The sequence below is a fragment of the Antedon mediterranea genome, chromosome 11, assembly GCF_964355755.1.
Source record: "Antedon mediterranea chromosome 11, ecAntMedi1.1, whole genome shotgun sequence".
NCBI lineage: Eukaryota > Metazoa > Echinodermata > Crinoidea > Comatulida > Antedonidae > Antedon > Antedon mediterranea.
The window spans coordinates 1,253,878-1,280,812 of record NC_092680.1 but is presented as its reverse complement, the minus strand read 5'-3'; the positions used below and the strand labels follow the sequence as shown (position 1 = coordinate 1,280,812).

The window sequence follows — 26,935 nt, the reverse complement described above, 5'->3', positions numbered from 1 at the left end:
GGCGTATAAACGCTGAGAATCATCATTTGTACGCGCGCGCAATATCATGTTAAGTGCTACATATTGATGGTATATAACGTACACTGGTTAATTAATTAAAACATAAACATAACTGTTTTTTACATATTTAACTCAACTTAATTATTGTAAAAGTAAGTTTATTTCTTTAGGAATACAAACACATTTTGAAGGATTTCCGTGAAACTGCACTTTCCCGCCAATTTAATCGATCGTACGTTGAACCGTCTGATCCAATGTACATACGTGATCGTCTGAACAGACTAATAGCAGATTTCAATCAGCTTCAGATAACATGCGAGGAGACGCATGACAATCTGAAGAAAATTCAGGAAAAACACAGAGTTTTTAAAAATTCTCTGTCAACACTAACCTCATGGCTTCAACAAGCAGAGAATGAAATGGCTAGACTAAACAGGGAACCAGTAACAACCGATAGAAATACGGTTCAGCAAAGGATAGAACACAGCAAGGTACAGTATGTCATTTTTATTTCAATATGTTTAGGCCTTTGATGGAGCCAAGTTACTTTTCGTTATACGCAAGCATCATACGATATATTACCCACACAAACCGTCATGGTGTTGCCATTTTGAAATCCTCTAGGCTATGATCAAAGTAGGCCTACTATTTTATTTTAAATATTGATAACATAATGTCTGTTTAGGCCTTTAATGCTGACGTAACAAACCACGCCAGAGACATTGATCAACTGAGAGACGACGGAAAGTATCTGGTGCATTCACACCAAGTCATGAAAGAAGAAGTGGACAGAACTATCGGTAAAAAAAAACTAAGTATTTTAAAATAATTAGGTTACCATAGCTTGCTGCTAAGGAAGAAATTAATTTTTTTAATCTTTAATTTTTTTTAACGAAATCTATGTCTATCTAACTTGTTTGTCTCGTTTGAAATAGATGAGTTTTTCTTGTGTGACAGAGAGCGCATACTTAAATACGGTTACTTTCTTATTTTTGTTCTCCATTTTATTGATATTGTAGATGGTATTGTCCAGAGGTACAATGAACTAGAGACAAGTCTCCTAGATCATATTCACAGGTTGAGAGTAGGTCTTGACAAAAACCAACATCTAGACGACCTTATCCGATGGTTGGAAGAAAAAGAGAAGCTGGAATTTGAGATGGAAAAAGGAACAATGGTTGTGATAAAGAGGGAACCACTTTCAACGAGATTACAGAAATACAGGGTATTGTACTATATGATTCATATATTAGTAGGCCCGCCTTCCAATTTCCCAAGAGCATATTGACAGCACTGTTTCAGTTTCACCGTGTATCCTCTAGTTATCTCTATATATTCTCTTATATGTTTTTACTTTATAATCTATTTTTAGGTATTTGAGAAAGAGGTTAGTGACTATCAAGACGTGATAGAAGCAGTGGTTAGTTCCACATCAGAACTCATCAACTTGGCCAAACCAGAAGAACGCACAATCTACCAGTCTAAACTGGACGATTTTCGGCGAAGACACAACAACCTGATTTCAAATTTGAAAAAGCACGGAGAGCTTCTGCAGATGTTTTCAAGTAAACTGGTTGATCTTGAGTTGGAAGTCGAGAAGTTTGAAAGCTGGCTCTTGCCATTACTACAAGAGCTTGAAGCAAAAGACATTGCCGAACTAAGCTTATCGGACATGGATTCCAAGTTGCAGGTAAACTTCTTGTATATCTCTTGTAGTTATCTAATTTACATTCTCAGCATTGTCATTATCTTCCATTACTGCCGTTTTAGTACAACAGCCATTCATCCTTTATTTTCCAATTTTTAAGATGGCAGCTCAATATATAAATCGCCAGCAGCTACAGTACCAGAAGATCCTGAGTCTCGCAAGAGAATTGTTTGATCATCCTCGCGCTAATAATACCACACAGCTTTCGGCGATGATGATGAACTTTAAACATAACTGGGCATTCTTAGAAGCCGCACATGCTACAAGGTTGGTATCTTAAGACGTTTGTTATTATTGATGATATAATTTATAATGATGAGTATACCAATGGTGGTAATTATGATGGATTAAATATAAATATAGAAAATGTTATTGATTATTATTTTATGTAAATCATCATTACAATTGATGACGATTTAAATTAAAATACGGCATAAGTAGATCTAAATTACTAGTGCATTCTGTAGAGTTTATGGTTTTAATGTTGATTAATACACAAAGAATACACAACATAAATGTATACTACTGGTACACATCCGAGTAATATACAACAGCAACTTGCTTTATTTTTGTTCAAAACACCCCTTTTTTTCTAGACGTGGACAGTTTGATCAGCGTAAATTGACAGAAAAGCGATATGAGAATATGGCAGTTGACGTACGGTCATGGCTTGACAGAATGCAACATACTCTTGACAGTATTACATTGAAGGCAAGAGACCAACATACAGTTGACATGCAGCTCCAGCAACTTAAGGTATTACAAGAACAAATATTTCAATTTTATGATTAGCTTCTTTCTTGTTTTACATCATCATTCTTGTGTATTAAAAATGTGGTTGCTTATCAATTTCAGCTAACACAGGAAGAAATTGGCGACAACGAGAAGCTGATTGATGACATCAACAATCTAGGGACAACCTTAAACAACCTCTTTAGAGAGCATCAAGTGAGCATAGCAACTAGTCATCATCAAAAGTCAGACGAAGTTGAAGAAGGTCTACAACCTAGTTGGTCAATTGCTAGAAGTTCTAATTCTCTAGATGGCGCTCTTGGTAAGAATCGTTAGTTTATATTTATTATCTCATCGTAGCATGATCTATTTCTAAAACTACTAATAACTCACTGTACGTGCTATTGTATTGGTTAATTAGGTTGAGACCCATTTAAAATATGTTTTGATCAAAATGTAAATTATAATTTAAAACTGTTTTCGATCAACAGATGTGGGAGAGACTAAATTCGACAAAGAACTTGCCTTAATAAATCGACGCTATGAAGCGCTAAAGAGGACAATATCTGGTTTTATCGAGGACCTTGCTTTAATTCGCCTATGGCTCAGCAAGCAGGAAGATGTGACCGCTACCAAGTTATCCATAGAAACCCTTCTGAGACGACTTACTGAGAAGAAGCCAACGAGCAGAGATTTAAACAAACTTTCAGCCGAAATCGATGCTTTCTTGGTAATTATCTAAAGAATGAGGAAAATAAATAAGTAGACCTAAAAGATAAAGTGAAAGTATTTTTAAAGCTCTGTCCACACTATCAAACTTTATGTGACAAAAAATGTGATGCCCATATATGAATATATGGAATATGGAATATCACTACTATATTTGGGAATATCACTACATTTTTTAGCACATCACAACAAATAGAGCCTATGACTCAAAACTGTTTTATTGAGTATCACTAGATTCTATTTCTAAGAAATGAATTATTAAATCTATAGAAATTCATGAAAAAATCTTACTGACCAGAAATTTACTATTAGGCCTATATTGCATTTTACAGATTGTAAGTAAGGAGGTTGACGAACTAGATCCGTCTATTCTGGAAGTTATCAACGCTGGAGAGACGTTTCTTCGAGAGAACCATGACACACTCACCACTGAATGTTACTCTAAACTTCAACAACACATCAGTGAACTTCGAATCATGTACGAAAAATTGAAGAAGAATGCCGCTGAATGGTTAAGCAGTTCACACACTGTGCTTGATGAACTTGAGCAAAATCAGCAAGATTCTGTAAGTTACTTAAAACAACTCCGGATTAGGACATTTTACACCGCTTTTTCTCTGTTATCAATTAATAAGTTATACATTTGTGTTTTACCACATAGGCTATGTTGAGTGAGCAATATAGAAATGCAGTCATGAGCCTACAGGATCTCTTAGATTGGATAAAAAAAGCAGAGAACAGCCTGGCGAGTGAAGACCCTATTGGCAGCTCAATATCCACACTTATGAGACAGGTCACTAAACAAAGAGTAAGTTTTCTATTGTGTTTATCTCAACTGTATCTTGGCTAATTAACAGTTTAGATGTATTCTTGTATTCTACATAACAGCTTTGTTTAATGGTTAATGGTTTTAAATGTATATAGCACAAAAATACATATTCTCTATGCACTGTTTAGCAAAAGTGTAAAAATGAAAAGAGTTCATGTAAAATAAACCAGGAAAAGCCTAATAAACCGAATAAATTGACCAAGACAACAGAAAAACGGAATAACCACTCTGTTTTACTAACTTGTCAAGACAAGCAAGCTGTTTATTCACAAGTGTCCTAATGACGTGAGTTCATATTTTATTTTGTATTTTGCCTCAATTCCTCCTAGAAACTGCTAGATGATATCCAAGAACATCAGACTCCAGTTGTAAAGTCAATAAAAGATGCACAGGAGATGTTACAAAAGTATCAGTCAAGACTCAGTGAAGATGAAGTTGATAAATTGACTGATCTTAACTCTGAATTAAGCCATCGCTTTAACCGCGTCAATGGCGAGTCTGGAACACGATTTACACAACTCCAGATAGCTTCTCAAGATCTTCCTAAATTCGAAGAAGAAACTGCCGAATTTGAACGTTGGATGGCGGTAGCTGAGCAGCATCTGGATACGTCCATCAAAACAGTCAACAAAGACCTCTCCACTATGCGCCAGCAGCATGTTCAACACAAAGAGTTTAATGAAGATGTTCTCACACATTTGGCCGACCTAAAGTTTATCATCAAGGCTGGAGAGAAGATTATAGAAATGTCAAAGGTCAGAATATATTTCTACTCAAATATAATTAATAACATGTTTACATAATACTATATGTAATCGATATAAATATTTTTACAGAACTATGAAGAGTCACTATTGAAGTTCAGAACGAGCATAAACGACTTCCAGTCAGTTTCTTATCCCGGATTCACAATAATATATGACCGTTTGAACAATGTGACGAGACGTTACGACCGCCTGAAAGCTGGAAGCAGCGAACATCTCTCAAGATTGAGTGACGTCATTGGTCTGCAACAGTTGTTTGAAGATCGATCAGATAAATTTCATCGCTGGCTACAAGAGACTGAATTAGCATTGCGTAGATTGATATCAAGTGGGAGTGGTCAAAACATGCAACAGCAGACTAACAAATTACAAGTAGTGTATTTACTATTCATAAGAAGCTTGGTTCCCACTAGCGACACAACGTAACGCAATCTACGCAACATAAGCAAATGCCCTTTCAATAAGTGTGTTTACTCCCGCCTGCATGAAATCAAACCTGCGATCGATGTTTACAGCACTATTGCGTCGTCGGGTCCCACTTGTGATTATGCAATACAGCACTTTGCGTAGATACGTCGCTGCGTTGCGTTCTAGTGGGAACCACGCTTTATGATACATATTATGATACATTAATGTGCAATATATTTAAATCATTTTATTGTATCCTAAACACCTGATTTTAATACATTTTTGTGGAAAATAAATTTATATTTCGCTTATTTGACAAAAGTAATGTATTGCTCCTGAAAAGCCAATTGCTAATTTGTTTCTAAAACTCAAACTTCATTCTCATTAGAGAACACACTTTAGTAGGCCTAATGAAATTAAACCGTCATTAATTTGTTTGTAGCCTACATGAATTTCAGAGAGCATTATGCAAATTTAACTGTTTTTTTGTGTGTTTAATTCGTATAGTTAATGCAAGAGGACTTAGTGGCTCACTTGCAAGACATCGACCAATGTAAAGAGTGTTGTCGAGAACTTGGTGACGCGGAGCCTAAGCTGGAGCCTGGCGCAAGAAGGAGATTTGGTAAATATAGACACGATTGCGATAAAGAGCTGTTATTTGAGTACTATAATGAACTGGTCATATAATCTCGAAAACAACAGCACCGTTGCTTTATTTTTTATTTATAATTTTGTAGTTGGTTCACTTAGGCATAGTTTTTATCAGTTGACATTGGTTGAATACTTTTATGAAGCGCCTTTTTGTTTTAATAGATGACATGGTTAGGCGATACAATGCACTTGATGCCGACATAAAGTCCTACAGTTCCCAGCTTCACGAGGGCCTCGTCCAGTCACAGAGCTTCCAGGAAACCTATCATGACCTGTTGCAGTGGCTGGAGCTTATAGAAGCAAAGGTTTACAAGATGGAAAAAGGAACGCTGTTGATACTCAAACGACCTCCACTTATTGAAAATCTTCAAGAGGTTAAGGTACGAAATAAAACAAAACAATATATTTTTTCTTCTTATTTTCATATTATGATAATATTAATAATGACAAAATAAACAAACACTGCGGCACTTTAGCTTGGTTTCCACTAGCGATGCAACGTAACGCAACCCACGAAACGTAACAAAATTCCCTACCAATAATTGTGTTTGCCCCCGCCTGCGTGAAATCAAACCTGCGATTTTTGCAGTACTGTTGCGTCGTCGGTTCCCACTTGTGATTACGCAATACATCACTTTGCCTCAATACATCACCGCGTTTCATTCTAGTGGGAACCACGCTTTAAGCGTAATGCCATATGATTCGTTGTTTGACTGCGGTGCTTGTGCAGGTTTATTTAGTTCGTTTATAAATACATTACACGCCTATCTGTTAATTGCATCATTATTCTAATTTATTATTTAGTAGTTGTTTACAAAATTATGTAATTGTGTTTGAAAAATAACATGTTCCATTTGTAATGCTTTAAAGACACTAGAGGGTGATATTGAGAGCCATCAGTCAGCGATACGAGCCTTTAACGCCATGGCAGAAAAGATTATCAAAGACAGTGAGCCACAGGTTGCAAAAGCAATGCAGACAAAGGTCACTACATTCAAAAACCGATATGATGAACTAATCGACTCTGTCAAACGTCATGGAAAAGTAGTTGACGAGTTTATTGCAAGACTTGACGAATTTGAGAAATCAGTGGACCAATTAGAAGATTGGGTGCTTCCAGTCTGTGATGAGTTAGACTCATGGGCCGCGGTAACTCTTGACTACAGCCAAGCTGAAAACAAAATCAAAGTACGTATTTTTATTTGGTTACTATAAAACCCTTTGATGCTCAATGTTGTAAACTTAATTCAAACCTGTACTAAAGCGTGGTTCCAACTAGTTAGTTAGTTTCAGACACGGAATACATTATAACGCTTACTAATATATGTTAATGACATATTATCTTTTAGAAGTTATTTCAAGAACAATCCGTTCACCAAAATAAATTGAAAGAGATTCACAGTCTGGGGCAACACCTGATTCAGGACCCTAAGGCTAGTGACACGTCTTATGTGGAATCTGTTCTTACCAGTGTGGGCAACAACTGGAGAGCTCTTGATGATCTTCTGCAAAAGAGGTAGGGCTACGTAGTATTTTACTTTTTTTGAAAACCCTTTCTAATAACTTTAATAAATGATTGATTGAAGATGATTAATATGTAATATCTATATATAATGTTTTATCTATTTACAGTTTATGTTTTAAGTTTCACTTATTTAATTATGTTTCTTAGGAGCAAGCAAATAGAGAGTAGAATCAGAGCTAGTAGGAAGTATAATCACGCGTATAAGGAGGTTGGTCATTGGCTGGATAGCTCAGAGTACAAAGTCAAACAACGTATACCTTTTCCCAATGATAGGAACACGCTTAAAAATCAATTGGAAGATACCAAGGTATGTATCACATTCCTACTAAACTAAACTAATACTAACGATCCTGCGCCTTGTTGAGAAATATAGTTGAGATTTGAGCCTATTATAGCGTTGCTGTCATTTCAAAACGGAGATACAGAATTGATAAACAATATTAATCTCCGCATGCGCATAAGCATGTCGTACATTATTCCGTCGAATAAACGTCTGTGCTTCGTCTACCGTCCCGGAACGACAGCTCGCTATTTGTGCGTAACTGAACATCATGATACTATAGATATTTATTTACTACATTCTGTTTACATCATGAATACTATAGATATTTATATACTACATTCTGTTTTTACGAAAGCAGTAAAATGTAATAAACCAACGGTTTTAACAATTTGAAATTATTTTCCAAACAGAAATTCCAAAGTGACGTGTTAAACTACAAACCAACCATTAACGATTACGCACGATATGGGAAAATACTAGATAGGCTTACACAAGAAGAAGCACTTGAGTTACATATTCCACCCAGATTCCGATCTTTGTATATGAGTACAAGTAACATTACACAATCTCTGAAGCTGAGATCTTCGAATGATGATGATTCTATGATCAGCTCTGAAGGTACATTTTGTTAAATAAGCATAATATTAAAAATGAATATGCATATTAACTTTTTGTCCAATCAATCAAGTTTTTTACAGTACAAAGAATTTTAACAGAAACCTGGATAACAGGTTTTGTTTTTCAAACTACGGTGTTACTAGGTGGAGCAAAATAATTCATATAGTAAATCAATTTATATCTATATAAAATCAGAATGATACGTTTATATCAGCGAATTTATAAATTTGCATAAGTTTTGTTTAACCAATTCTTTCTAAATAGTTGATTCGCCAATCCAGCAACAAGTAGTAGTGATTGAACAGCGCTATGCTTCATTGACCAAACAGTTGGATGACGTCATTGATCTCCTACATATCGTCGAATTGTGTATCGATAGAAAGCTAGATCTCACCAATTTACTCGATTGGGTAACAGAGGTCGACACACATGTCAACCAGTCGGCGCCAAGAAGTCTAGATATAAACCAACTAGATAGAGAATTCAAATCATATCAGGTAACATGTGATTAGTACAACTACGGTTTCAATCCACCCCACCTCATCCCCTCACACCCTACTGTCCCATCCAATTTCCAGTAACGACGCAAAGTAACGCAACCTACGCAACATAAGAAAATTCCATACCAATAATTATGTTCGCCCCCGCTTTCGATGTTTGCAGCACTGTTGCGTCGTCGGTTTCCACTTGTGATTACGCAATATAGCACTTTGTGTCGATACGTGCATTGTGTTGCCTTCTAGTGGGAACCACGCTTTATCCAACTGTTATTTCACTTACTATATGCTTAACCTATAAGTTAAGATACTATAATTTTCGAACTGCCACAACTTACATTGCAAATTCCTATGTTATAAAATAAGGTCATTCATGGTGATGTGGACTCAAAGAAAGCAGCCATATTGGATTCTGTTCATGGTGCCGAGAAATTTCTTTCTGATAAACGTCACCGATTAAACGCCTCGCAAATCGATGATCTTCAGAAGCTAATTGCAGAACTACGTAATCAATACAAGCTTCTGAGTCATAAATCTGGAGATGTGTACAAGAAGGCAGAGGAAACACTCAACAGTTTACGTTTAAGCCATGATGAACAGGTATGGATTATTCATTACAATTACTGTTGATTGGTCTCAAAGGGTGGTTAAAAGACGGAATGCCAATGTACATACTTGCTTCAATACCCCCATAAGACTTTGTATAACCAAATAAGGCAGTATGTGTTACACCAAAAGTAGACCTAAATGTATGTCATAATTGTTTTTTAGATAAAACTGCAGGAAGAGTATGATTCCATTAATGGGAATATCAAAGGGTTACTAGATTGGGTAACTCAGGCTGAAACCCAAATGAGTTTAGGCCAGCAGCTATCGGAGCAGGTTACGTCATTGTCAGACCAGCTTAGTCAACACAAGGTCTGTTATGTTTCGTGGGTGGAAAAGTAGAATAATTAACAGGACGGTTTTTATTATAAGTAATATACTAAGTAATCGTCTAACTTATATATACTAAGTAATCGTCTAACTATATTAACCATCAGATATTCAACGAGTCGGTAGTAGGTCACCAGGAAGATGTGTTGGAAGCATGCCAGGAAGCCCAGCATTTTCTACGACAGGCGCTTGACAATTTCACCTCAAGTGACATCGAAAACCTACAGAAGGCCGTCACCAGCTTGAGATCTAGATACAACAGCCTTAGCAGCCATTCGAATTCACGTCTTACCAAACTTCTTCAAGCCCGTCATGATCTGGAACAAGTTCTAGCAGAGGTCGAAGAATTCGAAACGTGGATGTCTACAGCCACTGGACAGTTGCATCGATCAATAAAAAGTATCGGAGTGGATGCTGATCGTGTTAAACAACAATGCGAAGAGCAGAAAGAATTTGCTGAAGATGTTATAAGCCAGGCAGCCAATTTAAAGTTTATCACGTTGGCAGGCTCCAACTTTGTAACATTCTCAAAGGTAACTTAGGACTTTTGAATAAGCTTAATTGTTTATGTGGATCGATCAGACTAATAGTTATTATAAAAACATAAAATAAATAATATGTCATTTCATGCATTTTTGTTAAATTTCGTGCACAGGAATACCAGAAAGCTTTGGCAGAGTTCCGAGACTCTATAGAAAACCGTCATTTTTCTTCGTCTTTCACTGGTCACATCGATAGTAGTACATTGTCTGACAGACTAGGTGAACTGAACAATCGATACAAGCAATTGAAATCACAATGTCAGGCTCACACGGCTCTGATGATGAAGATCTTTGATATGATGCAGATATACCAGTCATCATCTCGGTTCATGCATGAATGGTTAGAAGATATGACTGATGTTGTCAAAAAACTTGTGAAAGAGGAAGTGTCTGGAGAGCCAGGTCAATATCAAGAGCAGATCGACAGAGTAAAGGTATTAGTCCGAGTAACCTATTTCACTCGATACACTTCGTCTCACGTGGCGTCTCCTGATACAAATATATGACATGATACTATACGCTAATCGGCTACTTATTCAACCAATAATATTTACTAAATCCACGTGCTGATTTGCATCCACTACCGGTTCTAAATACATCAAATGACTTATTCACAACATTCATAATCATAAAAATATATTGATATAATTTATATTGTAACCGTTTACTCTAGGATGTATCTGACACAATTATTCTGCATGGTAGAGAAGTCGACAGATTGAAGGAATCAGGAAGAGGTCTCTATGACGTTCATGATGACGTCAAGCCGAGTGTACAAACGAATCTAGGTATTCAACTATTCCTTAGACTAATATCAGTATACTCATGATTACGAATCACATGGCAATGTATTGCATCATACGCTTTACAACCGGGCGAATATGGTTATTATACACATACATAATACAATAGTCTGTTACCTGCTTTATTTCAATTTCAACTTTAGAAACGGTCACCAAAAGGTACAACGATCTAAAAGCCCAGCTTTCTGACTACAAGATGAAGCTTACCAGTAGTCTAAGTGGCAACATTAGCCTTCGAGAAAGACTTGAAAACCTCTTGCGACAAATTCAGGACGCAGAGCATATCTACGCACGACTTGGACAGATTCCAATCGTGTTGAAGAAAGAACCTCTTACAAACATTCTACAAGATTATGTGGTGAGAACAATATTATTATATAAAGGATTTTCCCTTCAATAATACCAACCTTTACATTTACAGCAGCAATCACTTTTATCATGCATATTTTTCTTGCTAGAATTTGAAGAATATGTTAACTGCTCTGCAGTCCGTTGTGACAAACATTAATCGTGATGTTACCAGCGTTGTTCAGAGTGGAAGGAGTAGCGCCCTTTCTAACATTCAGATGAAACTAGATGACATGAACTCGCGTTACAGTAGGCTTTCAAGCCCCGTTATGGAAAGATGTGAGTTTGTTCAGCGACTGCTGGAGAAAGTAAATCTTTTGCAGAGGGAAGCAGATGAAGTAGAAGATTGGGTTCTTCCAGAGTTGGAGATGTTGCAGTCTGGGGATATTAATAAGAAAGAGTTATTAGAACTTCAGAGCATACTACAAGTAAGTCTTACGAACTACTAGTACATTTTAGTGATATGCTATAAACAAATAGACCTTGTATAATATCAATACACAATAAGCCTATGTACAATAGATATACAATCTAAACAATGTTTATTGCAGAAAATTTTATGCAGTTTTTATTTGTATTATATAGAAAACCGAAACCGGATTAGACAGATCTGCTCTTCAGTACAAAACGGTTATTGATATTGCTGATGAGCTGTTATGTGAAAAGGACGTTGCCGACTCGTCTAGTGTAGTAGAGCTCCAGGAAAGTATCCACGATAATTGGAATGGGCTCAAAGAAACACTATCTTCTAGGTATGTACAAAATGAGACAATACTATACCACTTATCCGAAATACACTCCAATAACCGTAAGGTTTTATTGGGTCATCCTGAGCTTTGTTTTTTACTTTTAAGTTTATATTACAACCGTTCATTATTGTATTGTTATTTATGTGCTCGAATAAAATTGAATTGAATTGAACATAATTATTGTATATAATGATAATTATATTACTAATTTATTCTAACAATAGAAAACTATTAGTGGAGGAAAGAATCGAAGCGATGAGGCTCTACAACTTTTTATTAAAAGAGGTTATTCCGTGGCTGGCCAGCATGGAGAGAAAGCAAGCCCAGCTTGGTAGTGTGCCTAGTACTATGGAGGACATACAAGCACAACTTAATACAATTAAGGTAACTGCAACATTTCGAATGAGAGAATTCTAACAAATTATCAATTAACTATTTGTAAACATTTATGAAATTTTCATTACACCCACTGCGCAACTGTCGAGTCGAAAGAGCTTGATACATTATGAACATGTGCAGATTATGTGCCAGTTATCATAATAATAACTAATTAATCAATATTTTATTTCAGCCATTCAGAAGTGAGGTAGCAGACTATCAGACAAAAATCTCCAAGTTAAATGTTGCTGGCGCAAAAGTAGACGAACTGATGCATGACGTGCCGTCAATGATGGGCCGCTCATTCCGACGATCGTCACTTCTCATCACGTCATTACCAATGTTTGATAGATTCGGTTCGTTATTTTCCTCTAAAACGTCCGGAGAAACATCAGTTTACCACCAAGGTATATTCTTAATTTCAATTTCTATTTTTATTATTATTATGTGTAACAAACTGTATATAATTGAAAACTATGAAAGTTATATATCTTTTTTATAGACGATTCTGAGGTACAACAGCAAATGGCCGACATAAACAAACGTTATAAATCGCTGTCAGTTTCTCTTGAAGACAGGGAGAATGAACTTGAAATGAACCTAGACATTGCAAGAGTTCTTTTACCAATTGATCAGTTGACCAGTTGGACTGTGAAAACAAAATCTAAATTATCAAATTCAAAGCAATTATCAAATGATATCACCGGTGCTCAAGCTGATTTAGACAGATTAATGGTAAGCAAAGACCATCGTGTTGTTTTAATGTATACAGCACATTTTAAACACACAACAGAAAAAAATCATTTTGAAAATTAACTTCCGAAATTTAATTTGACAGAATATCCATCAAGAGATACTTGATCAACAGTTGCCAGTACATAAGTCTTGCGACAGTGCCAACAAGTTACTGCATGACAAGAGGGAGCATTTCAGCCAAGAGCAGTATGATGCTGTTAGCGACAGAAGTGGAGATCTTAAGACCAAATACAACGACCTGTTAGTGATCTTCAACGACGGCAAGAGATCGTTAGAAGAAAATATGTTAAAACTACGCATTCTTGAAGACGAAAGGGTATGTTTTTAAAATGAACTGCCGGGCAACTACGGATTCTTATTCTTACACTTATACTGTGTTAATTTCTAGCGTTGTATAAGATCCAATAAAGAACTTTCCTAATACGTGTAAGCAAAGATGTAATGTTCATTAATCAGAAGTATAAAATGTATATTCTGTTGCCTTATAAGTTTCTCTCTGGATATTTACGTTTACTTTCACATTTTCATTTTGCTTATCTATCTAGTATCTCAATTGTTTACATCATGTTCTTTTTTATCAATTTACCTTTGGTTTTAACTGTTTTATAATTATTATCTATCAGATTCTGATTAAAGGAAAGCTGGAAGACTCAGCCACATCACTTACCCATCTTGTTGATTGGATAACTCAAATGGAAAAGAAGTTAGGATCACAACAACCAATGGCTGACCAACTAAGACCTCTCAGTTCTCAGATTGATCGACACACCGTATGTTTTATAATATTTTTGTAAAATACTGATTCTTTCTGCAATTATCGTACATCTTGTATCTTATTTATACTACAATCTATCAAATAATAGTGACAACATTGATTTTACAGGCACTGAATGGTGAAATTGTGTCTAGGCGGTCATCTGTTGTTCAGAATCTCGAAGATGTTCATTTATTGCTCAGGCAGTACGGAGACAAAATTCGCAAAGAAGATACCAAACATCTGGGCATCGGAAACGACCTAATGCAGCGTTATGAAGCTCTTAGCAGTCAATCACACAAACGGTTAAACCAGTTGACATCCGGGTTTGATGACTTACAGAGATACCGTGAAGAGTGTGATGCTTTCCTTCAATGGTTGCAGACAACAGAGATCTCTTTAGACAAGCTCGAGAGGTCAAAGGGTCACGATCTCGTGAACCTTCAACGCCAGTTACAAGATATGGATAGTCTGGTTGAACAAATTAGTGATCAGAAAGGAGATTTGAAGTTCTTAAAGAGAGCAAGTCAACGATATATTGATATTTTTAAGGTAATATAATCGTCGAAATTACTTTCTCTATAAGGACATTATAATATCATTTTCAATGATTGCTTTTGTTTTTCTTGACATTGTTTATATTTTGTATTTTTGGTCACTTGCTTGAAAATCAAATACATAAATGAAATGAAACGGTCCATTATTTTACATGAAATTATTCATATATAATATAATATATAATTATATATATATTTATATCAATTTCTTACTGATTTGTATTCTTCTATGTTGGTTCGAATAATAGCATTTCCGAGATGGAATTTTTGAGTACCGTCGACGTGTTGATATGGATCATAGTTATGCGGAACTCCCAGAGTCACGTCAGATCCAAAACGAACTATCGGACATCTACGAAAGATACACTGCTTTGAAGGCTAGTTTACAAATACGTTTAAAACTACACAAAGAACTTATAAACAAACACAATAAATATACAGATTCGATAAATGTGGTGCTGCCATGGATACAGGGCGCATATAGCAGTGTGTCGAATTTTATCAAAGAACCACTCGAGACGGAGCCTGAAGGAGTTGCCAGACAAATGGAACAAGTCAAGGTATAGTAATATATTATTGCTATTACATAATAGATAACAATGTTGTTCTCCTGAGAACTCGCTCCAACGAAACGAAACGAATATAGACGCGTTGGCATTACAGAGATTATCCATTAATATTGTGTACTTTATGTGGTTACAGGAAAAATTAAAAACGTACACATAAAGGCTATATAATTTGCTTACACATTCATGTTTTTTACAGACACTTCTCCATGATATTGTCTTGCATACAAAAGATATTGAAACGCTTAAAGATTCTGGAAAGAGTTTGGCTTTAGCCCAACCAGACATTTCAGACAAGGTTATGGGAACTGTTGGTGAGTTTTATTTCTACGTTTATACCCTATGTGTTGTCTACCATCAATAAGATAAAGTAACATTAAATAAGGCGAATCTTCTGACATCCAAATTTACTATGATATATTCAGAAAGTATAAGTAATATCATTATAATATTGGTGTAACATTTTTGTGACCTGTTCTGAATGATGCAAAGATATACAGTATATTATGTATAAAATCAAAATAATTATTATTATATGTTAACTCAATGTATAGATGATGCATCCAAAAGGTATGAATGGATGGAAGCCCAGCTATGCCTTCGTAGAGATGAATTAGAAAGAAACTTAGGCTTGTCACGAAGCGTCTTAGATGAACTTGATCGTCTGCTTGCATGGTTGGAGGTGACAGAGAAGAAATCTGCCAAGGTCGTTAATGCTCCTGTCGTTGTTAAAAAAGACTCTATCTACGAAATTGTGCAACAACTGAAGGTAATGAAATGTGACATAACAGTAATATTTCTTAATATTAGGGAGATTTCAATTTTCGACGATCTAGGAGTAAGTTAGGCCATGTTAATTCATTTGGTGACAGGGAAGTTGTGATGAGCTTATTCACTCTCCTCGTTGGCGGTTTTGGTCCAGGCGGACGATACATCGATGCTTAGATCCTAAGTCGGTTGTTGCAAATCGTCCCTGAGAGTATTAATCTTATGTTATTATGTTGAGTATCGCCTTAGACCGATAAGGAATCATAGTCAACTGTAAGAAAACTTCATTTTTTTAATATAACCATTTTTTTGTACAGTTTTATGAGACAGATATTGATAGTCATCGACCACCATTTGAAAATGTCAAAGAGTCTGGACGACTCCACATCCAGAAGAGTGACCATCAAGCCGGGCAGAAAGTCAGATCCAAATTAGATTCACTAACATCAAGGTTCAAACGCCTAGAGGGAAGTGTTTCGAACCATTCAGAATTCTTACAGAAATTGTTGTCAAAGTTTAACAACCTCCACAGCGAGGTAACAAAGTTTGAAGACTGGATGACACCAGTGATTGGTGTTCTTGAATCACATGATCTAAATCACATGAGTTTATTGGATCTTGGATTGAAATTAATGGTAAGAATGTTTTTATATTTCGAGAAAGAAGTGAATGTTCTTTATTACAAAAGTGCAAACCAACATTTTTAATTCATATTATTAGGCATAAGTTTTATTACATTATTTATGTATTATATATGTAGGAGGTTCAGCGGTCCGTTGACGATCAAAAGTACACTCTCCAGGACATTAAACGTCTGGCTAATGACATTACACGTGACTCCAAAACATCAGATAGCAGCGCTGTGACGGAGATTGTTTCACATCTTTTACACAACTGGGAAATACTGGAAGAGCTTCTCAAGAAAAGGTTAGAATATACACCTTTTTTAAGAGTTTGTAAAAATAATACAAGTACTTCCAAATTGTATATAACACTTCTTTTGTTTCAGAAATCAGCAACTAGAAGAGAAAGAAGCTGCTTATAAACGCTTCAATGATTCCATCAAGCTTTGTACTGATTGGTTAGAAAAAATGGAAGAACGAGTCAGTCGTCTAGATATAGTGGCTGTAGATGGAGAGATCCTGAAGAAACAATTGGAACAATATATGGTTAGTTTTTAAATGATGACGTTCATCATTTCTGTATTTTATTTTGTATTGTTATGGAGGAAATTAAATGTCTTTTGAATTGAATTGAATTGACTGATTCAAATAGCAATTTTTCATACTACTTCAGGAATATCGCTGTGATTTTTAAAAATAGTTTAGTCATTTTTCCAGGTACAAATGTTGTAGGAAGAATTATATAACATATCTTTACTTTTCAGCCTCTTCGCAGAGAACATTCTAGTTTTTCGACGTTGCTTGAGGAATTGAACAGATATGGTAAAGCGATTGAAACATTGAGTGAAGATCAAGAAAGAATGGTTCGCTTGTCAGCTCAACTCCGCACTCAGCAGACTGATATGGCAATTGGTCGCCCTGCTGTGGTAGGAGGAGGAAGAAGACGAAGAGCATCGATTGGCTCTGAGTTAGACTTTGGCTCATTTATGCAGGATGAAGGTATCCAATGGGTCATAATATTTATGATTTCTGATGTAAATGTTAAATAATATTCAAAATATAAAGATAATAATATAATTGTGTTGATAATTATTGTGTAGCACTGGTTATTTACCTTTTAAGTCTGTTGTTTTTTAAAGGTTTATCTGATATACAACGCCAAATCATGGATGTCCAAGATCGATATCAAGTTCTTGGTGAGAAGCTAGCTGATCGCGAGTATGACATCACCACAACGCAGAAGACTGTTCAGCAGTACCAGATGGAACTTAACGAGTTCAGCAACTGGTTGAAGAGAACAGCTCAAGCCTTAGAAGGAGGTGTTACGTCTGTAGAAAGTATGGATCAGGCTCAGAAGCTACTTGAGAAGCACGAGGTAGGTTGACGTTTAAAAGAATGAGAAAGAGAGGTCGTTGGTAGTGGCACTGTTAATTACTCGTTAACTTGTTAGTCCTCAATATTTTGTACATTAGATCGTTTGGACTGATTTGATTTGACTATGTAGTTTGCAGTCTTGGTGCGCCATGCTTGAATGCTATTCTTGTTTTTATAGGTTCTTCGTAAAGATATAAATGACCATTACAAATTCATGGAATCTGTGATGGAACTTGCTCGTGAATTAACCTCATCAAAGAAAGATCATCCTCTTGGATATGACAAAATCAACTCACAGATGAAAACCATTGGTAAGTTTGTCCACAATTACAAAATATTGTGATTGTTATCCTTTCAGTTCTGACAGATTTAAAACAATGTCTGTGTTTGATCTCATCAACTATTTTCTTTTATTAGAGGAGCAATGGATTGAACTACAAGAAGGTCTTACCATTCGCGGGAAAGACATAAGAGGAATCATAGACGCGCTAAATGATTTTGAAGTTAGCTGGAAGCAGCTCAGACTTTGGCTAGAGGAGACGGAAATGATTATGTCAGTTTTCGGACCAATTGGAATTTCACCAGAAATCCTTCGAAACCAGTCCTACCAAACGGAGGTATACATTTAATGTTTTGTATAAATGGATATTATCATAAAACTATCGATGTAACCCTTGAAATATTGACAGTTGTGGTTATCTTTTGGTCACAAATGAAGTTAAATGTTTAGTATCAGTGTGTCCAGTGTTTACAGTAAGTCGACTAAACGAAATTCTTTAAAATTCAATCAATCATTTTAGTCTTACCTATATGATAATAATAATTATGTTATTTTAGGTGTACCAAAAACATTTTCCTTCCCACGAGGTCCTTCTTGAAAACATGAAAAAGAGTAGCCAAGCTTTAATCAACCGGTTCTCCTCTCGTTCACGGACGTCCTCGCCGATCAATGACAAAGTCAATGACGTCACCAGGCTATGGACTGTTCTTTATCACAAGCTTGAAGATCGCCATGACACCATTAACAGTGTTTTGCAAAGTAGCGAGAAATTTCATACATCTCTGCAAGGTTTTACTGATTGGTTGATTCAATTTGGAAAAGTTGTCAAAGGTCTTTCTCCAATTGGTGGCAGCAACGAGCAAATTAAGAAACAGATTGAAGAAACAATTGTAAGACCATCTTGAAGACTTTGCAAAAGCATATTATTGTATTAAACAATTAGCTTTCACCCGATTTGAAATAGTTAATGGCATTCCTCTTTTAATTGCTCATTTATATTAACTCTTATAATATTGCTACCTTTGATTATAGGCTCTTCAACGAGATGCGGCTCATATGAACCCACAGCTTCAAACTCTATTGTCAGGCCAAAGTCACCTTCTAACATTGAACCCTGAAACGACAGCTAGGCTTGAGATGAATCTAAAGTTAGACAGCGTACAAGTTCCGTTTGATGAATACAAAAGACGACTAGGTAAAAAGTGACCAAATAATGTTGTTTAATATGACAATATAAGAAAAACAAAATAATGTGATACAACATTATGTTTTTTTATATTTATTTGGAAGGAATATTCATCTAGAATGGTAAATTATGTCATACATTGTGATTATTTTAATTTATGTTTGTTTACTGTAGATGAACGTTTGGCTAGACTAGAAGGAGCACTTTCAGAAGTCGATCATCTAGATGACGAAATAGCTGCAATGATTAAATGGTTGGAAAGTAAAGAAAGACTATTCAGCGTGTCTAACTCTATTTCAGCCAATCAGGACTCTCTAAGATTACAGATTACACAACACCAGGTAAACCGGTTATTTACGCAAATAGCGTGCGCGATGCATGTTGGGAAAGATTTGGGAGCAAACGTCACGACGCGTACGTATGTGATTTGTTGTTTGTACGTACGCGTCGTGACGTTTGCTCCAAAACTCTTCCCATCGTGCATTGTACAATGACTTTCCACGCGCGATAAACCTTATTACCAGAGAAATTACTGGTGTATAGCTCTGATTATAAGAATATTTATTACATTGTTATATGATAAATTGATTTAACTATATTGATTCGACTATATGCATAATTTCTATGACATGTTTTAGGAGTTAACAAAAGAACTTATAAGGCAAGCATATAGCTACGAGAGACTTACGGATCAGATAAAATCACAGATGTCCAAGTTGAAGAAAGGCCCAGAATACGACATGCTATCCAGTGTGTATGACGATCTTGTGCGACGATGGGAGACCGTTAACCGAAAGGCTGGTGATACGGATCAAAGGTTAAGAGAGTGTGACAAAATCTGCCAGATATTCCTAATGGATAAATACCGGTTTAGTCAGTGGTTAAGCAGTGCAGAAGAGAGACAAGTTGACGTTGGCGCCCTTGTACTCAGAATGGATGTTATAAGAAGACAGCAAGATATACTAAAGGTACCTTTCTCTTATAAATCTATATTTCCATGAAATAGTTGTACAGCTACATTATAACATTGGATTATAGTTTGATGTTTTTAATGTAATAGATATCTGGTATCGATAGATATAGATATAGATATCTGATATCGACAGATATAGATATAGATATCTGGTATCGATATCTGGTATCGATATCTGGTATCGCATTATTATATATTATGTTTAACTTAACCTCAAATAAACAGCAAACAATTGCTAATTGCTAATTTTGAACTGGAAATACTTTTCTGTAATATTATTATGTATGTTACTTGCTTAATAAACACAATTGTTTCTCTTATAGCAAATCGAAACGGATATTAATAACCATATCAAAGATTTTGAGAACACAAATGGAAGTGCCAATAACCTGATAGAGATGACTGATGTAGACCATCAGTACATCAAGGACGACGTTGTGGACATCACAGGACGGTGGAAAGATATGAAGCAAGGTGCGACATTTAATTCAGTTCGGTTCACGTTTAATGTGACTGAGAGATAATATTTGTGTCTTTCACATCGTGATACCATAACTTAGAGAAAATAATATTCTATAAAATTCTATTCAAAACCGTTTTAATGAAGTTAACACATTTCCAATGCCAATGGTCTGAATATTAGGCTATTACCGAGAGCTTTTCTTCACTCTAAATACTTTTATGGAGATTTTTATTCCATTGTGTTGAGGTTAATGTTGCATATACTTTATGTTACAGATGTTGTAGATTTAAAAAGGTTATTTGAGAGCTTATCCAGTACACTGATTGACTTCGAAGATCGACATGCTAAAGTAATGCAAGTAATCGAGAAGTGGGAACACAGACTAAATTCAGGTGCCATTAATGGCAAAGACTTTAAGGTACGCAGTTTATACAGTATGGGACAACATACACAGCAAAAGTATAGTGCTAACATACACTTCTTTTTTTTTAATTACAGGTCAAATTTCTTCAAACGTACTGTGTATTTTTTTAAATAAAATAAAGAAGGTATTTTTTAAATAAATCCATTTAATATTTTATCTTAAGAGCGTTCAAGAAGAAATAAAGGCTTTAGGTGAAGAAGTGGCCGTTATCCAACATCTGATGGACTTACTTATTTCCAAAGCACCCTCGCGTATTGATAGTTTTGATGTAAAGAAAAATGTGGAAGTTATGAAGAAACGTTACGATGCACTTGTGGCGACATTATTTGAGCGAGAAAAACTGTTTGAGACAGGAAGAATGGAGACATCTTCATTCCAGGTATATCTTACTTTACTATAATAATACATTTTGCATTAAAAACAAACAAACACATGTATATTTATAAATCAAATGCTATTAACTATTTGTAAGGGTCACATATAAAATCATATTCCAGTTCCAATTATTTAAATAACTGTATAGGCATATGTAATAGAGTAATTAGGTTCTAATAATCAATATATCACACACACACATATCACACACACACACACACATAAATGACAACATATTTAGTCGATAAGGGAGAACATACCATAAGGATGAGAACGAATAAACAAATAAACTGTTCTTTTACAGAAAATGCTAAACGAAATTCATGCTAAGTTAGCAGGACACGAAGACGTCCTGGACCAGCACAAACGAGCGCAGGATGTCACCACGTTGCTGAAGCAGATCGAAGACGTCAAAAAGATCTACAGCAGCTTAGATGGCGTAAAGAGTCTCTTAGACCAGGCAACCCGTATATTTAGGGTCATTTACGATAAAGGATTTCTGACAGATCCTGAAGGTTCAAGAGAACAGGTAATTTGAATTCAAACTTGCTTCTACTCCAAAGTAGAACAACTTGTGTAGGCCTTCTGAGTATTCCAGTACATACAATCCATATGTTATGATGAACGATGAATTAAATTATTAAGATAATATAATAACATAAGTTATATAAGAAACAAAGCATGGAATAAAAATAATAATTACCTATCAAATGGAATTATATTTATACATTGTACATGTATACTTTAATTTAATGCCTATAAAAATATAATACCATACAATTTATGAAGAAGAAAGTGTAAAAAAAGCTATATTCTATGTAATTTATGTATAAATGAAAAGAATAAATGTAAACAAAAAGAGAAAAAAAATTAAATAATCAAACATTAATAACAAGATTACGTAACTTTTTAAATATTACAATACAGCTTGATATTCTAAACAAGAGATTTCATCGCATGACCGATCAGATCACAATACGATTGGAGGACACAAAGAAGATCATTGTGAAACATGATGAGTTCCAGAATGTTGTAGAGCTGATATTGGGAAAGTTAAGCGCAGCAGAAAGCCAAATGCAACACCAGAAAGCAATTGGAAACGACCTGGAAACACTGAAAAGCCAGCAGTTGGAGGTTCAGGTAACATGTTTTATTTAGCAGAGCAACAGTTTTTACAACTTAAACTAATAATACTACTGAATTGCCTTGTTTTTTTAAGACTATCTTTTTAATTCATGATTTAGTTGACTTTTATGTTTACATTATGTTTTATGCGCAAATGTGCTCGCCTGTCACGAGTTTTCTAATTAAACCTGGACACATGAATGTTGGTCTAGACCAGTACATAGGCATACAGAAGAACCCTTCTCTCTAAACATACCCAAAATTGTTAGTAATTAGAAAAACCAATTTCATTTATATATATATATCGTATAAAATTAATTAAATAAATTTCAGTATATCACCGGGCGGTTTAGAATTACTGTTCTTTGCCTGATTTGTTTATATATATATATACGTGTGTGTTCATGCAACCATCTGCATTATTGTGGTGATAGTTGGAAAATCTTGTGAAGTCTACCTAGCTCTATAAATCCTGTATTTTGGTTTATAGTAAACAATACGCCAGACGCATTTTGTCTTTCTTTCTATAATAGTATAATTTAGGCCTACTACAACAGTCAGTCAGTTTTCTTATAATGTGGGTTTAACATTTGTTTATTTTGTTTCATAGACATTTATTAAAGGTCATGTTGATCCACTTGTCGAAAAGATTAAAGACCTCAACCGCCTTGGACAAAGCTTACATGCTCTCTGCCAAGCAGCAAATGTTAACGGACAAACGTTACAAATTCGAATGAAGACGATTACTGAAAGATGGAAAGTTCTCAATACAAGGGTAAATATCGGTCCGCCGACATTCAAGATGGTGATACTTACTGTATAACCGGACTTTTATTGATGAATCATTTATATTTCACATTGCCTAGTATACAACTCCGGCGTTTACATACAACGGGACGCAGAGACGGTGCAAAACGCCAATGTGTGTCAACCCCAGAGTTTTGCTTAATAATCAAGTTTGATTATCTATCATTCTATTAAATCAGTCACATTTAACGTATGACAATCCTATCGTAGTTCAGTTACTTAAATTCACCGTTATTCACTTTATCTTTAGCTATCTGAGCGTGAATTGAAGTTAAATGAAGGTCTATTGCGATGTGGAAAATTCCAAGATGCCTACCAATCTTTGTTTAACTGGATAAAGGATACCGAAGAGCTTGTGTCCGCCCAAAAGACACCTTCATCAGACCACCGTGTCATCAAAGCACATCTTCAAGAACAACTGGTAGGTATTAGTTGTTATTGGGCTGCCATGAAAAAATATAACATCGATAATAATTGCATGAATTAATATACCTTAAATTTTGTTTTAGTTACTAGATCGGCTTATTACCGACCGCAAGGCTAGTGTCCAAGCACTTCGGACAATGGGTGAACAATTGTCCAACATTTCGGACCCATCAGACCGTGTCCAAATCAATCGGTCACTGGAGGAGTTGGAAAGAAGATGGTCGTTACTAGAAGAAGTCGTCCGAACCCGAAGAAGTAACCTGGAGGCGTTAGAAATGTCAACAAGAGGTCAGGTCCACGAACGAGAAGAAACATTTGAAAGACGTGTTGGTTATAACTCTAGCACTTTAGAAAGAAACGTATCTGAAAGAAAGTCCGCTGTAGGCCAACCAAGCAGTGGACTTTACGCAGAAAATGGTATTCGAGACACGCCAAGATACGCTAGGCCACCAGATGGCACGTCTTACCGAAGGACGGATTTGGAGAGCCGAAATGAACAAGGCCAGCAACAGTTTGGAAGGCATTCTAGATGGGAATCAGAAACACAAAATGGCCGTTTGACTAAAAAGTCAGATAGCAGGGAATGGAATAGAAATTACTAAATAATGCAATGCTGAGAATTAATACCAATGTTGAGTAATATTTAAACAATAACTAATGGTATACAGTAATACAATATAAAATAGTATCGAAATAATAGTTATATATATAATTTTAGGGTTGAATAAAGTATATTCATTTTTGTTTATAATAGAATTAATGTAACCCAGAGAATATCTATATGATAAGAAGTTGTCCAGAATGTTGATATTGATATTTTCATACCGGTAATTCATATTTAGGCCTATGCTATAAACAGCAACGCTTGACTGGGTTCATAATGCAATCTTCGTTTCAAAGATGTTATTATTTTAATATGTATATATTATGAAGGTTTAAGAAGTAAGATTGGCAAACATGGTTTAAGGTAAAATAACGTAGTTCGAATATAAAGACACATTTTTCTCAAAAAGTTATTATTTTTATATATTAATATAGTAACGTTGCATAAAATAAAGTAGTTTAAAATTTAATTAAAACAATTAACTCGAAAAGTTTTTATGTATATATTTGGTATTTTACAGCTTATATCAATACGTTAGGCTTAAATGTTGCCAATATCGATTGGGTTTCGGTAAAATAACCAATCACTATGGGGTCCGGTAATTTGCTAGATATGTAAACATACCGTAAAGGTAGCCTAAAAAGACACGTATTATTGGAATTTGTATTTAACTTTTGGTTTTCGTCAATTTGAACATTAACACATTTAACGAACGTGGTATTGCGAAACATTATAAACAGATGATTCAATATCAAATAATGTATCAGTAACAATTTAAATTAACCAAATCGAATTTTTAACTTACCGTATTATGATATGTAATTAAATAATAACTATATTGGATTTTAATAAATAATAAATAAATGGATGCAGGGAAAAGCAATTAATTGTGTTTTTTTGTCACGTGATGATATGAGCTGTGTGAGCAACTGCTAACTATTCGTCTCGAAAGCTGTACAGTACTGGGTTGAGACCACCGTTCTCTCGCACAAGCTGCCACAATCTCTTCTACCTCAGTGGAGAAGGCAATTCAATTCAAATTTTAGTTTAAAAGTGTGGTTCCTACTAGGACGCAACAAAACGATTGACGCAAAGTGCTGTATTGCGTAATCACAAGTGGGAACAGACGACGCAGCAGTGATGCAAACACGCAGGTGGAGGCAAACACAATTATTGGAAGGGCATTTTCTTACGTTGCGTTAGTTACGTTACGTTAACGTCGCTAGTGAGAACCACGCTTAACCCAGTAAGTTATTCGATCATTTTTTATCGTTTTTAAGCACATTTCATTATAATTTTAACATATCTTATTCTGTGAACTGCAGTGCATTTTTCTCGATACTACAGGTTTCGGTTCTAAATACCAAATGGGACCGGGAACCAGAAATAGCAGGTCTACCGCATGTTTATACTGCAGGAGGCTCGCAACGTAATCAGTATTCAATACTACGTTCATGGTTTCTATTCTAAATTCAGAAATATACGACGTTGTTCTCTCTTTGGTGCGGTCATGGCAGTAATTTCCAGAAATAAGTATGATAATATTATGATATAATAATAACCCACGAACTTGGAATTTCCAAATAAAATGTTGAAATGCACAGGCGAAATATTCGTCACATAACACGCACGCGAGGTGACACACACTGTTCTCTTTGCAACAAGTATCCTAGTTACAATATACATTCTTCTGGATTTCTATTGCTTTAGTGGTGAGTCGTTTTATCATAAATATATCATATCGTTGTTATATAAAATAGTAGTTCATAATTTAGACATATTATTAATCAAATATTCGGTAATAAATGAAAATGTTGCGTTAATCACGTATGTTAAACTCAACGAACGCGATTAGTATCTTAGTTACAAGTAAACTTGATTGAAATTGTATTGATTGAATAGCGATTATTGTTTAATCATACAATTTATCATGTATCATGTAATGTATTTGTTGGCAATTATTGAGTATTGATAGAGTAGTAAACGAACGCGATTAGTATCTTAGTTACAAGTAAACTTGATTGAAATTGTATTGATTGAATAGCGATTATTGTTTAATCATACAATTTATCATGTATCATGTAATGTATTTGTTGGCAATTATTGAGTATTGATAGAGTAGTAAAATGCACACAGTACAATAGGCCTGTCAGTAGTGATCAATATCTGATTATAGGTCTTGTTTGTATTATACCTACCTAACATTATATTAGACAAGCTATAAGCTTGGTTTTGACTAGAGATGCAACGCAATGACATGACGCGCACAACGCAAACGAGTTGACCAATCACAAGCGACAGTTCGGATGATCCATTGATTGTGATTGGTCAATTTACTAACGTTGCGTCTACGTCAATGCGTTACATCTCTAAT

At 35.2% G+C, this 26,935-nt stretch overlaps 1 protein-coding gene across 2 annotated transcripts in view; it reads left to right on the top strand.

Moving 5' to 3' along the window:
- LOC140063210 (muscle-specific protein 300 kDa-like) overlaps window positions 1-25,436 on the top strand; it is a 34,356-nt gene extending 8,920 nt beyond the window's left edge. For both annotated transcript variants that reach the window (XM_072109701.1, XM_072109700.1), the window contains exons 12-66: window positions 171-491; window positions 686-800; window positions 1,020-1,225; window positions 1,373-1,690; window positions 1,809-1,975; window positions 2,305-2,464; window positions 2,564-2,762; window positions 2,932-3,170; window positions 3,502-3,735; window positions 3,831-3,977; window positions 4,328-4,753; window positions 4,835-5,134; window positions 5,678-5,792; window positions 5,984-6,201; window positions 6,692-7,009; window positions 7,171-7,337; window positions 7,494-7,653; window positions 8,040-8,247; window positions 8,512-8,744; window positions 9,111-9,344; window positions 9,516-9,662; window positions 9,788-10,213; window positions 10,336-10,656; window positions 10,896-11,010; window positions 11,169-11,383; window positions 11,484-11,801; window positions 11,959-12,125; window positions 12,347-12,506; window positions 12,694-12,907; window positions 13,003-13,235; window positions 13,339-13,572; window positions 13,880-14,026; window positions 14,140-14,562; window positions 14,816-15,127; window positions 15,333-15,447; window positions 15,688-15,902; window positions 16,219-16,536; window positions 16,662-16,828; window positions 16,911-17,070; window positions 17,289-17,523; window positions 17,664-17,899; window positions 18,077-18,209; window positions 18,316-18,515; window positions 18,736-19,068; window positions 19,211-19,373; window positions 19,539-19,705; window positions 20,003-20,332; window positions 20,661-20,811; window positions 21,076-21,218; window positions 21,388-21,603; window positions 21,904-22,128; window positions 22,527-22,739; window positions 23,335-23,499; window positions 23,782-23,952; window positions 24,041-25,436. In XM_072109701.1, the coding sequence (XP_071965802.1) occupies window positions 171-491; window positions 686-800; window positions 1,020-1,225; window positions 1,373-1,690; window positions 1,809-1,975; window positions 2,305-2,464; window positions 2,564-2,762; window positions 2,932-3,170; window positions 3,502-3,735; window positions 3,831-3,977; window positions 4,328-4,753; window positions 4,835-5,134; window positions 5,678-5,792; window positions 5,984-6,201; window positions 6,692-7,009; window positions 7,171-7,337; window positions 7,494-7,653; window positions 8,040-8,247; window positions 8,512-8,744; window positions 9,111-9,344; window positions 9,516-9,662; window positions 9,788-10,213; window positions 10,336-10,656; window positions 10,896-11,010; window positions 11,169-11,383; window positions 11,484-11,801; window positions 11,959-12,125; window positions 12,347-12,506; window positions 12,694-12,907; window positions 13,003-13,235; window positions 13,339-13,572; window positions 13,880-14,026; window positions 14,140-14,562; window positions 14,816-15,127; window positions 15,333-15,447; window positions 15,688-15,902; window positions 16,219-16,536; window positions 16,662-16,828; window positions 16,911-17,070; window positions 17,289-17,523; window positions 17,664-17,899; window positions 18,077-18,209; window positions 18,316-18,515; window positions 18,736-19,068; window positions 19,211-19,373; window positions 19,539-19,705; window positions 20,003-20,332; window positions 20,661-20,811; window positions 21,076-21,218; window positions 21,388-21,603; window positions 21,904-22,128; window positions 22,527-22,739; window positions 23,335-23,499; window positions 23,782-23,952; window positions 24,041-24,559 (12,492 nt within the window). In that variant the 3' untranslated portion in view covers window positions 24,560-25,436. The remainder of the gene's footprint in view (window positions 1-170; window positions 492-685; window positions 801-1,019; window positions 1,226-1,372; window positions 1,691-1,808; window positions 1,976-2,304; window positions 2,465-2,563; window positions 2,763-2,931; window positions 3,171-3,501; window positions 3,736-3,830; window positions 3,978-4,327; window positions 4,754-4,834; window positions 5,135-5,677; window positions 5,793-5,983; window positions 6,202-6,691; window positions 7,010-7,170; window positions 7,338-7,493; window positions 7,654-8,039; window positions 8,248-8,511; window positions 8,745-9,110; window positions 9,345-9,515; window positions 9,663-9,787; window positions 10,214-10,335; window positions 10,657-10,895; window positions 11,011-11,168; window positions 11,384-11,483; window positions 11,802-11,958; window positions 12,126-12,346; window positions 12,507-12,693; window positions 12,908-13,002; window positions 13,236-13,338; window positions 13,573-13,879; window positions 14,027-14,139; window positions 14,563-14,815; window positions 15,128-15,332; window positions 15,448-15,687; window positions 15,903-16,218; window positions 16,537-16,661; window positions 16,829-16,910; window positions 17,071-17,288; window positions 17,524-17,663; window positions 17,900-18,076; window positions 18,210-18,315; window positions 18,516-18,735; window positions 19,069-19,210; window positions 19,374-19,538; window positions 19,706-20,002; window positions 20,333-20,660; window positions 20,812-21,075; window positions 21,219-21,387; window positions 21,604-21,903; window positions 22,129-22,526; window positions 22,740-23,334; window positions 23,500-23,781; window positions 23,953-24,040) is intronic.
- The last annotated feature ends 1,499 nt before the right edge of the window (window positions 25,437-26,935 follow it).